The sequence below is a fragment of the Malus domestica genome, chromosome 05 (assembly GCF_042453785.1).
Source record: "Malus domestica chromosome 05, GDT2T_hap1".
NCBI lineage: Eukaryota > Viridiplantae > Streptophyta > Magnoliopsida > Rosales > Rosaceae > Malus > Malus domestica.
This window is the reverse complement of record NC_091665.1, coordinates 30,058,814-30,075,452: the sequence shown is the minus strand read 5'-3', so window position 1 is coordinate 30,075,452 and position 16,639 is coordinate 30,058,814. Positions and strand designations below refer to the sequence as shown.

Here is a 16,639-nt window from a genome sequence, read left to right as displayed (position 1 = left end):
TCCAACTCCATGCTTTTATCTTCCACTTGTAAACTTTTGCTTTGTAAAATCTGACTCACAACCTGTCAACCACAAGCATGCGGACCCACAGGATGCGGCGTGTGGAACACCATCAAAACCGACACTCACTCTCCATCTCCAACCTTTCGGTCAGTAAAAAGGACTTGGATTCTCTGCCCTCCCATTTTGGTGCTCTTTCTGTGCCCTTCTGTTTTGTGTGATCACGGTTAATTCATGCTAACATTTTATATTATTTTTTATAAAAATAATAAGATAAAAAAAAATAGAAATATAAAATATTGACGTGACTTAACCGTGACCACCCAAACAAGAGGGCACGGAGAGGGCACCGAATTGAAAGGGCAGAGAATCCAAGTCCCAGTAAAAATCAAATACATAGACACGTGTACGTCTCTAGGTTAAGGGCCACAGTAACTTCAGTACACCTGCACCTACCTGTGCCTTGAAAAGCAACAGTTGGCGCAACCCAATGAGTTTAAATTAAATCCAATTCCAAAGGTGGGCGTGCACCGCGCAGAACACAAATTAAACATCAAAAAGCGAACCCCAATAATTTATTGAACAGAGTGAGGACTGAGGAGTGTTCTGTTTGTCGTGCTACTATCAGACTGAATGAGTTTCTGGTGAAAGTTAGTTAATTTTGGTCCTTCAACTTTAGTGTCAGTTTCACTTTGGCCTTTCATTTTTTTTTTCTTTTTTCACTTTCTTATTCACTTCTAAATTGTGTTAAATGAGGACAATATAGTAACATAAGTAATAACGAACTTAATTAAATATGAATGTACAAAAAGATAAAAAGAATGTTGTTATAACTTTTATAAAAATATTTTGACTGGCCTAACGGTAGACAATACTAAGTTTAGTTGGTCTTTTATGAATTTTGTAATCAAAACTTTGGCCGCTACCTAAACGAAAAATCCCCTAGTTGATGACCATGGTCGTTGGCCTTACGGTCGGCGACAATCTCTCTTGATCTCTTTCTTCTATTTCCTTTTCTGTTTTTTTTGTGTCTCTTTTCTGGCTGTGGTCACTCTTTTCATGTGGCAAAAAGGGTTTTCGTGACTCACTATGTTGAAAAGAGCTTTTGTGATGGCTATGACTTACGGATCAAACTCAGATCTTTAAGCAGTGGCTATTGTTTAGAGCAAAGGTTGGTTTTTGTTTTGGTTTTGGTTTTTGTGCGTGGGAAAGGACTATAAGGAGGAAAGTCGACATTTGTTGTAGTGTTTCTTTACTGACAATTGCAAGACCATCAGAGGTGGTGCAACATTTTCCTCGTGATGCTGCTGCGGTGGTTCTACAACTCGAAATGTTGTTATCTTTTGTTTTGGTTAGATATGACTCTTCATGGTGGTTGGGGAATTTTAGTGTTTTATGATGAGTTTGTAATTGTGAATTTGTGTAGAGTTGTTTTAGCATGTGTGACATATTGGTTACGTTCGAGATGCATGGCCCATGTACCATGTATGTCCTTGATAGTTTCTTAATAAATTCTTATTACCTTAAAAAAAAAAAAAAAATAGTTGCTTTTTTGGTTGGAACCAACCACAGCCGAATATGTCAACAAGAAACTATGTTTGGATCAACAACAAATCAACATAGCATTAAATTTAGACACATGTAAAAATAGATGTGTAGATATTATTGTTTAACACCCATTAATAAAAAACTAAGAACCAAATCCATTGTTTTGGTTTGGTTTAGTTTAGTTTGGTCTGTTGTATTACTACACACGGGCATAACTGGTCACATGTCAGTAGCTAGAGGACATTTTGTCAAAGTAAATGGATATTTTCAAGAGCATCTCCATTGCACCTACAAATTTGGACTCAAATCTTATATATGAGTCTAAGGTTCTCCAATGCGCCGGAGACTTAAAACTCATATATAAGTCTCCAACAAAGTCAATACACAAATATGGATTTCGATATGAGATTTGAGTCCAATGAGGATCCCACGCCAATCAGAAAAATTGTTATTAAAAAAAAATATTTGAGTCTAGTCATCTCCAATGCACATAACCAAATTGTTAAAACTTAAATATGGGTTTTGAGTTCAATGTTTTCTCCTCCAATACAAAGGCTTAATTCTTAAAACTCTTTGCATTAAAGAAGATCAAAATATATAAATCCACCTAGTCTAGAATTTGAGTCTTTGCATTGGAGATTAATTGCACCTCAAGAATGATCAGATCTTCTTATCTAAACTTTTTATAACGAAAGTCACATTTTTGTCTGTATTAAACACATAGTAATAAATATGCAAATCTCAGTGAAAGTGCAGTACTCATTATGGACAATAATGCAAGAGGATTCTACAATATTGTAAAAAATCAAACAGTTAAGAAACACTATTATTTTGTTATAAATGTTATACCATGTCATTGTCAAAAAAAAGAACAAACATACAAAAGTCTAGGACCAATTTGAGAACAAAAAAATATGAAGGATCAAAGTGACAAAAACCTCAAAAGTATTGGGGCCCAATCACAAAATTAACCCGCTAAAAATTGAAACTTTATGCACCAATCCAACGGTGGATAATTGACATAGTACGGACGTGATATCAAATCAAAGGCCCCTATACATAATAGAGTAGGAGATCACTCATAGTCAACACTGTTGTCAGCTTTTCCAAAAAAAGAGAGCTTCTTTGAATTGCCCACCACCTACAATACCACCTTTCCTCTTTCCCCCCCCTCTCTCTCTCTAAATCCTCACCTTCTTCCATGGAGGTTTCGAAACGTTTCTCTCTCTACATTTTCCTCCTCTGCTTCCTCCTACCCTTAAACAGCACCCCCACTGAGTCTGTTTCTGCAGATGTCGAGCTTCTCCTGGGAAAAATCAAAGCTTCACTGCAAGGTAACTCTCAGAACTTGCTCTTATCTTCCTGGAACTCCTCTGTGCCTCTCTGCCAATGGAGGGGACTCAAATGGGTTTTCTCCAACGGCTCTCTTTTGCTCTGCACCGACCTATCCTCCCCCCAATGGACCAATTTGTCTCTCTCCAGAGACCCATCTCTCCACCTTTTCTCCCTTCAGCTCCCATCCGCCAATCTCTCTGGTTCGCTCCCCCGAGAGCTGGAGGAGTTCTCCATGCTCCAAAGTTTGTACCTTAACATCAATTTCCTCAGTGGGACCGTCCCATTGGAGCTTGGGTACAGCTCTTCCCTCTCTGACATTGATTTGGGAGGAAATTTGTTGAATGGGGTTTTGCCACCTTCGATTTGGAACTTGTGTGACAATCTGGTTTCGCTTCGGGTTCATGCGAATTCGCTATCCGGGTCGGTTCCTGAACCCGCATTGCGAAACTCTAGCTGCAAGAATTTTCAGTTTCTTGATTTTGGTGGGAACAAGTTTTCTGGGAATTTCCCAGAATTTGTAACCCAGTTTGGTGGGCTTAAAGAGCTTGATCTTGGGAGTAACATGTTTTCGGGTCCGATTCCTGAGGGTTTAGCGCAGTTAAACCTCGAAAAATTGAACCTTTCACATAATAATTTTAGTGGGGTGTTGCCTGTTTTTGGTGGATCAAAGTTTGGTGTGGAGGCCTTTGAGGGTAACAACCCTGGACTTTGTGGGGCACCTTTGAAAAGTTGCAGTGGAAGCTCTGGGTTGAGTCCCGGGGCAATTGCCGGCATTGTTATCGGTTTGATGACGGCAACTGTGGTTTTGGCTTCATTGTGTATTGGATATGTGCAAAACAAGAAGAAAAACAGCAGGGAAGAGAGTGAAGATGAGTTGGAGGAAGAAGAAGATGAGGAAAGTGGCGGCGGTGGGGGTGGTGATCAAGGGAGGCTTATTTTGTTTCAGGGCGGTGAGCATTTGACGTTGGAGGATGTGTTGAATGCCACAGGACAAGTTTTGGAGAAGACGAATTATGGGACTCTTTACAAGGCAAAGCTTTCAGATGGAGTGGCCATTACTTTGAGGTTGTTGAGGGAAGGTAGTTGCAAGGATGGGAGCTCTTGTCTTCATGTGGTGAAACAATTGGGGAGGATTCGGCATGAGAATTTGATTCCGCTGAGAGCTTTCTACCAGGGGAAGAGAGGGGAGAAGCTTCTGATATATGACCATCTTCCTCACAGAAGCCTTCATGATCTTTTACATGGTATGCATTTATTTCGTGCTGATGCAATTGTTCTGTGATATTGAATAGTTTATGTTTGTCTATTAAGTAATTAGCTTTGAAATACTTCAGTACTTTGTTTTGTAGTTGATACATTGTATGTCTTTGGCCTCTTGTGATTGTTGAAACATTTCAAACCATCAATATTCAATTATCGTCCTAGATATCAGTTTCTAGTAATAGCTCATTGTAACATTGAAAAACACGATCAAACGAGAGTTTAAACGGTTCACTGCCCTTGGCTTGGTGAGACTTTGATGCCTGAAAGTATTCACTGGCATTAAATGTCACAGGAGACGGATTGTTTTCCCAGTCCAGCATACGATTACTTTGTACAATCTATATGGATATGAAAGAGTGGAAACTTAATTACAGGGATCTTGCACTCAACTCTTTCATAGGGGTCGTTTTGAGAATTCATAAAAGCCCTTTGGAAGATTTGGAAACAACAGATTATATTTAGGCTGGCTCACGTTGAGCAACTTCAAAATCTCTTGTTCCTAACCCTATGTTTCTCAAATTGGAATCAACATATCTTATACAACCAATGACTAATCTGAAAGCTTCTTGAAGAAAATGCATACGTCTTTAAAGGGTTCACATATTATTTGCTACCTACTTGTTTACTTATCGACACTCACTGCAGAATTGTTTAACTGTTTTTCATCTGATTTTGCTGGATGCAGAAACCAGAGCAGGGAAACCTGTGCTGAACTGGGCTCGGCGACACAAGATTGCACTGGGAATAGCTCGAGGACTAGCATATCTTCATACCGGTCTTGAAACACCTATCACTCATGGGACAGTAAAATCTAAGAATGTGCTAGTGGATGAGTTTTCTGTAGCTAGGCTCACAGAATATGGGCTTGACAAGCTAATGATCCCTACAGTAGCTGATGAAATGGTGGCGGTTGCAAAGAATGACGGTTACAAGGCACCAGAGCTTCAAAAGATGAAGAAATGTAGTTCTAGGACAGATGTTTATGCATTTGGAATTCTTCTGTTGGAAATTTTGATAGGCAAGAAGCCTGGTAAAACCGGGAGGAGTGGAGAATTTGTGGATTTGCCTTCGATGGTGAAAGTTGCAGTCTTGGAGGAGACAACACTGGAGGTTTTCGATGTGGAGGTACTGAAGGGGGTGAGGAGTCCCATGGAAGAAGGTCTGTTTCAGGCTCTGAAGCTCGCAATGGGTTGCTGTGCACCGGTTGCATCGGTTAGGCCCTCCATGGATGAAGTTGTGAAGCAGTTGGAGGAGAACAGGCCAAGGAATAGGTCTACTTTGTACAGCCCCACAGAGACGAGTGAGATTGGTACCCCATTTTGAAGCTTCCATTTCTTAAAAAATGTTCAAAATTATGACTCACACTAAATTGAAGGCTTCTTTCGTTCACTCGCTCGCACTAACGCTTGCTCTTTTATCTATTAGCCCAAGCGTCTTCGCAGTTGAAAATGTTGTGTATCACTGATTCAGTAGAGAATTGTAGGACTTCATTGTGATAGGATTTCTTCATTTGGTGCTTATATTTTTAGGATGAAAAGCCAATTCATGTTCTATGTGTTTTGTGATGACATGCTTCTCTTTTAGTCTTCCTTTTCAAGCAAGTGTGCTGGAATGTGTACCCAAAATCCCATATATGTGTGCACGCGCGCTGCAAATTTCAATGCAGAAAAACCAAACGTTTCGGGAAATATTTTTACTCACCATCCTATTTATTTGTACCATACTTGACCAATCTCGGAACTACTGAGCACCGGTCAACGTTATACCGTCAAGGATCTAGAAGAGTTGCCCTTCAACCAGGAGGCCAATCATAGCGCGACACGTATCGACATCAGAAGCCAATCATAGCGCGACACATGTCAACATCAGAAGTCAATCACAACACAACACATGTCAATATAAGAATGAAACTAGAAACTCTCTTCTATAAAGAGATTATTCTCTTACAATATCTTCTAATGTCATTTGTACTAAATCATTCACTACTACTCACAGAAGGAGAGTTTAAACCTATGTACTTGTGTAAACCATTCACAATTAATAAGAACTCCTCTACTCCGTAGACGTAACCAATCTGGGTGAACCGCGTACATCTTGTGTTTGCTTTCCTGTCTCTATCCATTTGCATACTTATCCACACTAGTGACCGGAGCAATCTAGCGAAGGTCACGAACTTAATACTTTCTATTGTATCAAAGTTCTCACTGATTTTGTGCATCAACATTTGGCGCCGTTTGTGGGAACGACACTTATTCTCACCCTCTTCAGCTTTGTTAAAGTGGTTTCCACCATTCGTATACTCTCTTTTGACCAGGCATCCTTCTCCAACATAGGGAGTGAAGGAAGCCACAGCACGCAGAATGACACCCCTCTTGCACTTAGTGCGAGGCAACGAAAGAAGGAAGGAAAGATTGTTGCTCTTCAAACTAAAATCGATGAGCTAGAAGCTTAGAACAACAAGATAGCAATGAAGAATGAGGTCCTCCAGGAGCAATATGAGAAGCTTTTTGAGACACTCCACGAAACTAGGCGTACTCAAACACGCGAGCTCGTTACCCCTGTGGACATCAACCATCATCTGGGTGCCCCCCAACATGGAGGGTCGCCTTCATTTGACATGGGTATCCCTGATGAGGAGCGAGCTAACCATCAGAACATTGATCAACATTAGATTTCTCTCAACCCAGTTGCTTCGACCCGAAGCAGGAGAAGTGGAGGAAGACACCTCCTTACAGAAGGAATGGAAGGATCGAAAGCCGTCTTTCATGACTGTCGAGATTTCCTAAAGCAACGTCGAGACAATCCCATCCATGTAAGCTCGAAGATCAATGACCCAAGGGTCTCTGAAAGACTCGATCCCCTCTCATGTCCCAGGCCGGCTACCAATTTAGGGAAATGACAACAAGTCCTAGAGAAACACGAAGGTATAAGGGATTCAGAGATGTTTCGACAGACATACCTTGGAAGTCAGTACGGTGAGTCCAGGGAAAATCACATGCTCTTGATCAAACCTTCATACTTCCAAGAGGAGATGGAGATTTGCGAAAGAAAGCTCCAGTGGTACATGACTCCACTCAGGACCTTCTTGTCCTACAGCTTCTTAAGGAAGTAAACAAGTTGAACGCCGAACGACAAGCTGAGATACCTGATTGCAACCAACCTAGATCTGGCCTTCTTACAAGGAGGATCCTCGACACCCCCTCCAAGCAAAGACAAAGCAGAAGCTTGGCTTGCAACTCTATATTGGAAAGGAAGACCCGATTGAACACCTTAACCTTTTTTAGTCCACTATGGCATATCGGATGCACACCGACGAAGAGCGATGTCTTATCTTCCCCTCTACCCTCTCCAGTGAAGCTCTAAACTGGTATTGCCGTCTTCCACTTGAGACGGTAGACTCATTTGAGGAATTGAGGAAATTGTTTGTTTTTCAACACATTTTCTAGACCGATCGCTTGCACTCTACGGATGACTTATACACTATTCGCCAGAAGGCAGACGAGTCATTACGTATGTATGCTAGCCGCTTCAGCCATGAGTATTCCTGTTGTGCCGAGGTAGACGACAAGACTGCCTTCAAAGCCTTCACGGCAGGCTTACGTGACTGTTTCTTTAAGTACATGATACCCTCCAGCCTAGTTCAAGAATAAGCCTGTGGAAAGTTACTTATTCAAAAGCAAAAGTATCTCATATCATCTCTTCTCCATTTGCTTCTCCTTATGCTTGTTGTTGTTTACGACCCAAGGAGAATGAGAACAATCAACCGGAAGCCGAAGTCGAACCTCTGATCCAGGTTGCTTGCTTGGAAGTCTGTTTGCTTACTTTGTCTGTTACCTCCTTTAGCAAATCTCTTAGCTCGGTGACTTGGGGGACTCCTACTATAGGGTTTGTATCGCACTTTACCAAGCCCGAAACTACAAGTAAGCTTCAAGTGAAATTGATACATTACCTTGTGCATCTTCATCGGTTAAAGATACCACCCCTGGATGGAGGAAAAGTACTTCAGAAAAGATTCCACATCTACATATGAGACAGATAAGGCAAGTGAAAATGATACCACATTTCGGTACTTAGAAGTTTCGTGATTACTCAATGGCTTGAATCTTGCAAGTCTCCAACCGAGGAGCTTCCATCACTCGGGAACTTAGGGGAGCACTGTTCATACCATACTTGACCAATTCCGAAACTATTGAGCACCGGTCAACGTTATATCGTCAAAGACCCAAAAGAGTTTCCCTCCAACCAAGAAACCAATCACAGCGCGACACGTGTTGACATCAGAAGCCAATCATAGCGCGACATGTGTCAACATCAGAAGTCAATCACAACACGACACGTGTCAATGTCAGAATGAAACTAGAAACTCTCTTCTATAAATAGAGATCATTCTCTTACAATATTTCCTAATGTTATTTGTACTAAATCATTCACTAGTACTCACAAAAGAAGAGCTTGAACCTATGTACTTGTGTAAACTCTTCACAATTAATAAGAACTCCTCTACTCCGTGGACGTAACCAATCTGGTTGAACCACGTACATCTTGTGTTTGCTTCCCTGCTCTATCCATTTACATACTTATCCACACTAGTGACCAGAGCAATCTAGCCAAGGTCACAAACTTAACACTTTCTGTTGTACCAAAGTCCTCACTGATTTTGTGCATCAACACTATTTATCATAATTAGATGAGTTTAAATTTCGAATGTATTGGATAGACACAAATTACAGAATTTAAACTCATTAAATAGTAATAAGTATGGTGGTGAGCATTACCAATAATTGAGGGTGGTGAACAAAAATGCAACCAATGTTTCACTATAAAACAAGGGTGCAGTTTTGCTCATCACTCTCAAGTGGTGGTAATGCTCACCACTATATTTATTATTAATGGTCATTCAACTAAAAATTCATGACCATTGATCCCTTAACTCATCAAAATATGCAGTTATGGTTTTTTTGTCAATTTCGTTAAAATGAGTCATGTTGGAAGGACCACTACTACAATTAAGTTAAAATTGAGGGACAATTTCTCCAATTGAGTTAAAGTTGAGGAATCATTGCTACAATTGGGTTAAAATTGAGGGACTATTACTACAATTTCCTCTTGTATCTATTCACTATGCAAATCTCAAAATTTAAACTCATTCAATAGTGATAAATAGGATGGTGAGCATTACCATCACTTGAGGGGGTGAACAAATATATTATCATAAATAGAGTGGTAAGCATCATTATCACTTAATCATCTTTGGAATAATTAAGAATGTCTAAATTCTTATTTATTTATAATTTATTTTTGTTTATTATCAATTTAGCTCACGAAAATAATGGGTTTTATTTTTAGAAGTGTTATTGGTACTCCAAAATTTTTATTCTACACTCATAACAAGTGTATTTTTTCTTCCAAGTATAAAAAGTTTAGAGTGTAGAATGAGATTTTTGAAATGCCAATAACAATTCCCTTTATTTTTTGGGACAAACTCTTAAATACCACTGTTATATTGCAGCAAGGTTATCAAGAGAACTTACTGCATGTTGTGCCTACAACATATGGTACTTATGCTATATAAATTATATTTTGCGATTGACGTGCTGTGATAATACCAACAATGTATTGATATAAGGGAATGATTTTTGCACCACTCTTTATTTTTTGATGTTCGAATAAATAATTAAAGGAGAATTGGGGAGCTGAAACAATTGAAGACACGTGGAAGGAGAAAACTAGAATAACGAAGTCATTTATTATGAATGCCATGAGACTATTTGTTACCGTAATAGTGCTATCTGGGAATATTAGCCTATTTGGTTTCTTTGTTTCCTTGCCTAGCCACTTGGCAAGAACAAAGAGGGTGACAACTGCATAGCTTGTACATGCAAAATCTTAAACAAGCTTAGTTGGATAAAATGTGCTCATGTTTTTTAGGTCACGTGTAAGTCAATGTGGCCTTGTCATCAAATATTTCATTGCCTAAAGTGCAATTACAATATTATATGGACCAAAGAAAATACAAAATTACAAACATACAAAAATGTAACAGGTAGAAATGTGACTAGAAAAAATGTACACTTTTTGGGAGAGATCACGTCCAGTATTCTGGACGTGGAGCGGCGCCTTCGCCTGGTCTAGGAACTGGCAGAAGTTCACCAGTGCTTCATCTCAAATATTTGATTGAGGCAAATAGTGGGAAAGGGATGTAAATATAAGGGCTGCAAACTCACCAATAATCAAAGGAAAGAAAGAATGGGTAATAATTTCTTTCTTCCTTCTGTTCTTGTTTCTTTTTCTTTTTTTATGGGATTGAAATATAATTAACATTGGAAACCCCTCCGGCAGTTGAGGACGCCGGCGCTGGCTGTGATGGAGCCAACCATGGAAGATGACTTGGCCCCCAAGCTAGAGGCCCTGGCATAGCTTGCTCCGGAACCAGTTCCTGATGCAATGAAATAGGCTCCATTTAGGAGCAGGTCTCCTTCTGATCTCCAGTTCCAGTGCTTCCAGTCATTTGGGTTAACTCTATGTGTCACCTGCAAATTACCAATTAAAAAATTTGCAATTTTTTTTCAAATTCCAAGCTCACCATCTTAATTAGAGGTAGACAATAACAGTGCAGTAAATTTCAATATATATACAACTTATTGGCTATTTACTGTTCCCTAATTCATTTATTAACAGTTTATAACTGGTTTTATTTGTGCATATTTTAACTCCTTTATCAAAACTAGTTTTTTTTTTTTTTCAAGTTTATACCTCCTTAGCAAAACCATTGTTAGGGGCCAGATATCTGTTGCCCTGGCTGTTAATTGTGGGTTCAGCACTTCCACCAATGGCATACATCTCCCAATGTGTGTAGTCATTGTTCACCACATGGAAATACCCGTGCCTACACCTGCAAAATAAACACAAAACATGTGACAAGTTTTCTCAACTGCGGGATAGTTGCGGAATGTGAACAGCTGGTAGACCGGCGGAATGCAGCCGATCGACGGGTGACTCACAACCCGCAAGGTAATAATCACTTAAAAAATGTTACCTTGGCATCCTCTGAATAAGTCCCTCACCAAAATGATTGTAGGCAATTGTCACTTGCATAAGCTTGTCCCTTACATAGGAGTCACTGTGGCCCAGTAGCATAACCTTTTCCAATTACCAACATAAATTTTTGTTAATCTCTCGTTGTGCTTCTAATAAAAGTGCTTATGAGTTTAAATACTTCATACGAAAGCAATCCAAACAAGCCTAGTTAAGTACCTCATTATGGTGGGTGAAGTAGTTGTTGGAAATGGTAAGTGCAGTAGAGCCCATGATAGCATCAACAAGCCCATCAGCACATTTGGAAAAAGAATTATGGTCGATCCAAATGTGGCTGGATCCAAAAATGGAAATCGCGTCCCCGTCCGCCATCGTTCTCCACCCGTAATGGTTCGGCGAGCTCCGGACCATGGCATTTCCGGTGGGTTTGCAGTCATGGATATGCAGCCCATGGATGATGACGTTAGTAACATATTGAATCGTAATGCATGCCCCATATGCTATGTGCACATTGACTCCACGTGCATCAATTGTCTTGAAGCTGTTCATAATTAGCTCTTGCTTTAGTGTGATCACCATGTCACGCTTGAACACAATCCACAACGGCCTATCCTGAATGACAGCGTGGCGGAGTGTTCCGGCTCTAGGGTTGACGGGATCGTCGTTGCCGGGGTTGTTCACCACGTAGTATTTCCCGTCGCGTCCGCCCACGGCGTTGCGCCCGAACCCTATGCCGCAGTTGGCTAAGCGCTTGCGGTGGAGCTGCCAATGTGGGTCACACCTCCAACAATCATCAATTGGATTCCCCGTCGCACACGAAAAGAATCCCAAATTTCTTCTCTCTGTGCTATTACGAATGCTCCTGAAAATAATTACAAATAAACAAATAAATCATCACATTGTTAATTTAAATAAATGAATAAGTAAGCATGTGAAGCAAATAATGTAATGTCACATGCATAAATAATGTTAAAGGGGCCAAAGGGCCATGCGAATAAATGGTAGGGACATAAAATATTTTGACAATAATAATAAACATTAGGGATAAGAAAGGTACGGTCCATACGGAAATTGGGTTTTTTTTTTTTTTTCCTAAATTTAGTGACACAGAGTAATAAATGGTAAGTTGCACAATATTTTAATTTGTTCATAATGTTGTGTCGGTGGAGAATTAGGGTTTTATAAAAACTGCATGGGAGCACTAAATGAGGTCATTGCGGACCCATTGAACAACGTAGTTTCTGTCAGTAAGGCTGGCTGCTAGTGCTAGATCGGCTAAAAAATGAAGCAAAATTCTGATGAGACAAAAGGTCTTCTGGTACAGAACCAGATCTGCGATATCTTGCCAGGCTGGGGATTGGGAGCAAAATTGAAGCAGAATAGACCCCACTGAAATGGGGAATTATGATCATTATTAAGTGAATTGAACCGTTAAATGAGTGTTAGAAACATAATGTATTAGGGGAAAATAATGTAATTATTGCTGTTTCTTGATATGGATGAGACAAATTGTTCGCATGATGATGGGGTGAATGATGAAAGTTTTTTACTCTTGAGTGCATTGTATTCATCACATAAAAAGCATTGGATTCTAAAGTGCTAATTTTGCAAATTTGGTTCCCATAATTGGTGTTGGAAAGGTAACTAAGAGAGTTTGAGTGCAAACAGGATATGGTTTTATATGATATATAACTGAAGTGTGGTATGTAGTGATTGTTATATTTGTCTTAAAATAAGTAAGGGTAGCAATTTATCACTCTGAATTTAGTTTTCTGTAGTCCAAATGAGTACTAAGTAGCTTTGTAAACTCCTAGACGAAGTGTCGAAAGATAAACTGAGAGGGATCAACTCGTTACTCCTAGTAAAGTACAATAATTAACTAACTTTTTAGATAAGTTATTGTGTCATACTATAACATTGTTACATGATATAATATGTTTGCATGCAATAGATAACATATATGAGTGATTGTCTATTGATATCAAATGATAAACTCTACACCAGCATCCATTCGTACAATACATGAGCTGATTATACCACGTGTTAGTGTTTCACTATCACGCTAACAATCTTTCCACGTGAAGAGGAGGCTTTAGAATTTAGTGAGGTGGAAAAACAACCCAAAGGTGCGCAAAAATATGCATTGGCACATAAAGCTAATGGAGATAGAATGAGATTTGGATAAGGGGAAGGAGAAAGAAAAAAAAGACAAGAAAATAATAATGCAAAACGTGAGGAGCGGATCTGGCGACATTGGCATGTGAGGAAAAAGAAAGAGAGGTTGCTGCTGCAAGAACATGCCAACAACTGGGTGGTTGATTCCCCAGAAATCCAAAAAGTATAAACACAAATTCCTATTTAATTAATGATTAAGATAATAATATGCTATTAATATAATATAAAGGATTTGATTATTGAAATCATTAAAGACGCAGAAAAATTGATCTTTGGAATATAAGATGACAGAGAATTTGTACTACAAGAAAAAGTAGCAACATTACAATGTATGCGCCAGAAAAACGGTATAGTTTTGGATTCTTAGTCAATTATTTTTTGACCATGACATGTGTGTTAGGTTAAATTTACAAAAAAAGTGGTCCTTGGGATTTTCTTTCTTGAACAATGGGAGTACCAAATCTAACCCAGCAGGGTTATCTTTGCTCAGAAGTCTGAACTGTTGACTGTTTTTTTCATGGAGTTTTTGGAGGTAAAATTTGAAATGGTATTTGACTGGATTTAACCTACATATAGGAAGACAATAGAAGAGAGACTTATATGAAACCGAATGTATTTCTCTGTAACCGTCTCTCTTCTTTCGTATATATCTCTCTTTTTGCGTAATATGACACATATGTGAAGACAAGAAAATACATAAAAATTTACATTTCTTGTAATTTTAGTCGGAGATATAAGCATGTGGAAAGGACATGTAATGATAAAGTGAGTTTGTTAATTGATGCAAATATGCATAATGCCATGTGACACTTCTTTTATATGATTCCATGATAATTTAAAATATATTTAGGGTAAATGCAAATCATAAAAGAGAGAAATGAGAGACTTACATGTCAACCATAGAGGCAATTTCATCTGGATTATCTACTGCGTGCTCATTCAAAGCTTCTTCAAACCTGCAAATTAACAAAACATCGCCAATTTTGCAAAAACAAAAAATCAAAACAATTTTTTTATTTATAAAAGTTTGGTACTCTTTTTTTAATTAAGAAAGAGTTACTAAAAGCTATTAACGTTAACCACCTAATTAAATAAGCACAAAGAGACACACACCGCCCGATAAGCGTGGAGAGAGAAGTGAGTTATTGCAGAATTGAAATGATTAATTATGATTTAATTTAATTACTCCAAGCATTCATATTGCTATTGGATAACTGTACATGATATGAAAAGGGTACGTACTTTTTCTTACGTGAAAAAAAAATTATTTATAATTTGCGCTCTTAGCCAACTCGACGACCAGATCAGAAGATCTGAAATCAGCTGGGGAAATATTGAGTTGTCATTGAAAATAAATCTACGTCTCCCTATCTCTCACATTACGTTATTAGTTTGTTTAAAAATTGTAGTATCGAAAATCTCAGAAGCTTAGAGAGGAGGATACATCCCCAGTTGAATGCTCTTAAAACCGAGAAGTTGAAAAAGATAGCAATAGCAACTACTACTGAAAAACTGACCTTTCTGCTATTGATGAGTTCTTGGAGCTGATTGACTCCTTTGGTCCCACAAACCTACCACAACAAAAACCCTAATCCAATGAGCACTCAAAGCTCATATATAGACTCCACTTGAAATGCAGCTACAAATAAATAAGGGGGAATTGCATATACCTTGAATTAACATTCTTGCCACTCTCTGCAGAGGCATTTGTGCTTGCAAGCAGAGCTAGAAGAACCGCCATTGTCGAAAGTAACGAAAACAAGTTCAAAGAGACCGCCATTGTTGCTTTAGAGTAAGCTCTCATTCTCTAATCTCTATATTTATATAAACAATCGCACTCGATCGGTTGTCGAAAGAAGAAGAAGAGGAGGAGGAAAAATTGCAGGCAAATGGAGTCAAAGAAAAGTTGTCATAGTGCAGTGTTTATATAGTGAACTGGACGGGCCTAATCACTTTTCTAATCTTATTTAATTAAACCCTGGTTAAGTTAATCACTAAAGTAAACAACATTTGACAACCTTTACCACCACCCTTAACTGTCATTAACTGATTCTCTCTCTTTAAGGTCCACCACTTGTCAAAGGTGGGTGTCAGTCAGTCACGTGACGCATCCTATCTGGTCTTTGTCTTTTGAGAAATTTTTTTTTTTTGTGCCCAGTGGTGCGCCACGTCTTAATGTATAAGTAATGAAAAATTTTATTTTTTATACTATTAATTTTTTTTAATAGAAGAATCTTATTATTTGTATATAGATACATGATTTACTATCCCGTATTCGGAATACATTAAAAAATATCTCCTCTATCTTCACACCTCTGCCAACCCAGACTGCCCACGTCAGCTCATTTATTTCCATTTTTTAATTATATTTTTCTGTTTTTTTACTGATCCATCTTGTTCATATCACGTACTCGCGGTGTCTTTTAGTCTCGTGTACTCGCTGGATTTTGGAGCCACGCAGCCACGTGGGAGTAACTGGCTGGAATATATAAAAGGTTGACGACTTACAGGGTGTCCTCGAAATTCCGAATGAGTACGGCACTTGCGGTCAATTAAAGTTTCGCGATCTGCTAGGTCACCGGTTATTTCGGTAATCTTCCGTACTCAAATCCGATTAGTGTTTTTTCTCTTCTATTTTAATACAATTGTGCTCAACAATTATTTTATTTTCCACCAAACTGATATGAATTTTTTTATTTTATTTTAATACAATCGTACTTAGCAATTGTTTAATTCAAGGAAGGATCATTTGTTAGTTGTTTCCATGCAGCCACCATACTGATATGAATTGTTTCATTTACGTATAAATTAGGGTTGTTTGATTACTATTTTATTTCCAGTTATTTTTGGAAATGAATTAAACAAGTTTTTCGGTTTAAAAAACAAAATAAAAACTTGCGAAAGTAGCTCATGACTATTTTGGCTTCTGAGTGTGAATACCAATTTTCAGAAAGAGGAAGATTGAGATAGTGTTGCTTAATTTGAGTGTTTTTTATCCGATCTATGGAAAAAGAGATGTGGTTTGTGAATAGGTTAAGATTTCATCATAAAATTAATAGACAATATGTATGTGGCGAATTTTCAAGTCAAATACGTGGATAACACAAACGAGACGACGTAAAGCCCGTGTGAACATTAGGTTTCACATGTTGACATCACGTTGTAATAGCATAAAGAAATTAAGGTTTCACAAAAAAATTAATTGATAGTATAAAAAATAATTCAACTACTTATAAGCCAATGAATTTGAAAGAAAACAATCAAGTGATGTTGAGATAGAATA

General features: G+C 38.5%; 2 protein-coding genes across 2 annotated transcripts; one reads left to right on the top strand and one right to left on the bottom strand.

The window, feature by feature from the left end:
- The first annotated feature begins 2,635 nt into the window (after positions 1–2,635).
- Positions 2,636–5,714, top strand: LOC103435801 (putative kinase-like protein TMKL1). The gene is made up of 2 exons (XM_008374214.4): positions 2,636–4,127; positions 4,832–5,714. Exons 1-2 carry the CDS (start codon positions 2,750–2,752, stop codon positions 5,467–5,469), a joined length of 2,016 nt encoding a protein of 671 aa, XP_008372436.2. The 5' UTR covers positions 2,636–2,749; the 3' UTR covers positions 5,470–5,714.
- Positions 5,715–10,097: 4,383 nt separating this feature from the next.
- Positions 10,098–15,552, bottom strand: LOC103435802 (probable pectate lyase 8). Its single transcript, XM_008374216.4, has 7 exons — positions 15,027–15,552; positions 14,874–14,927; positions 14,247–14,312; positions 11,401–12,043; positions 11,183–11,286; positions 10,900–11,038; positions 10,098–10,676 (listed from the first exon to the last, which is right to left on the bottom strand). Exons 1-7 carry the CDS (start codon positions 15,158–15,160, stop codon positions 10,461–10,463), a joined length of 1,356 nt encoding a protein of 451 aa, XP_008372438.1. The 5' UTR covers positions 15,161–15,552; the 3' UTR covers positions 10,098–10,460.
- Between the last annotated feature and the right edge of the window lie 1,087 nt (positions 15,553–16,639).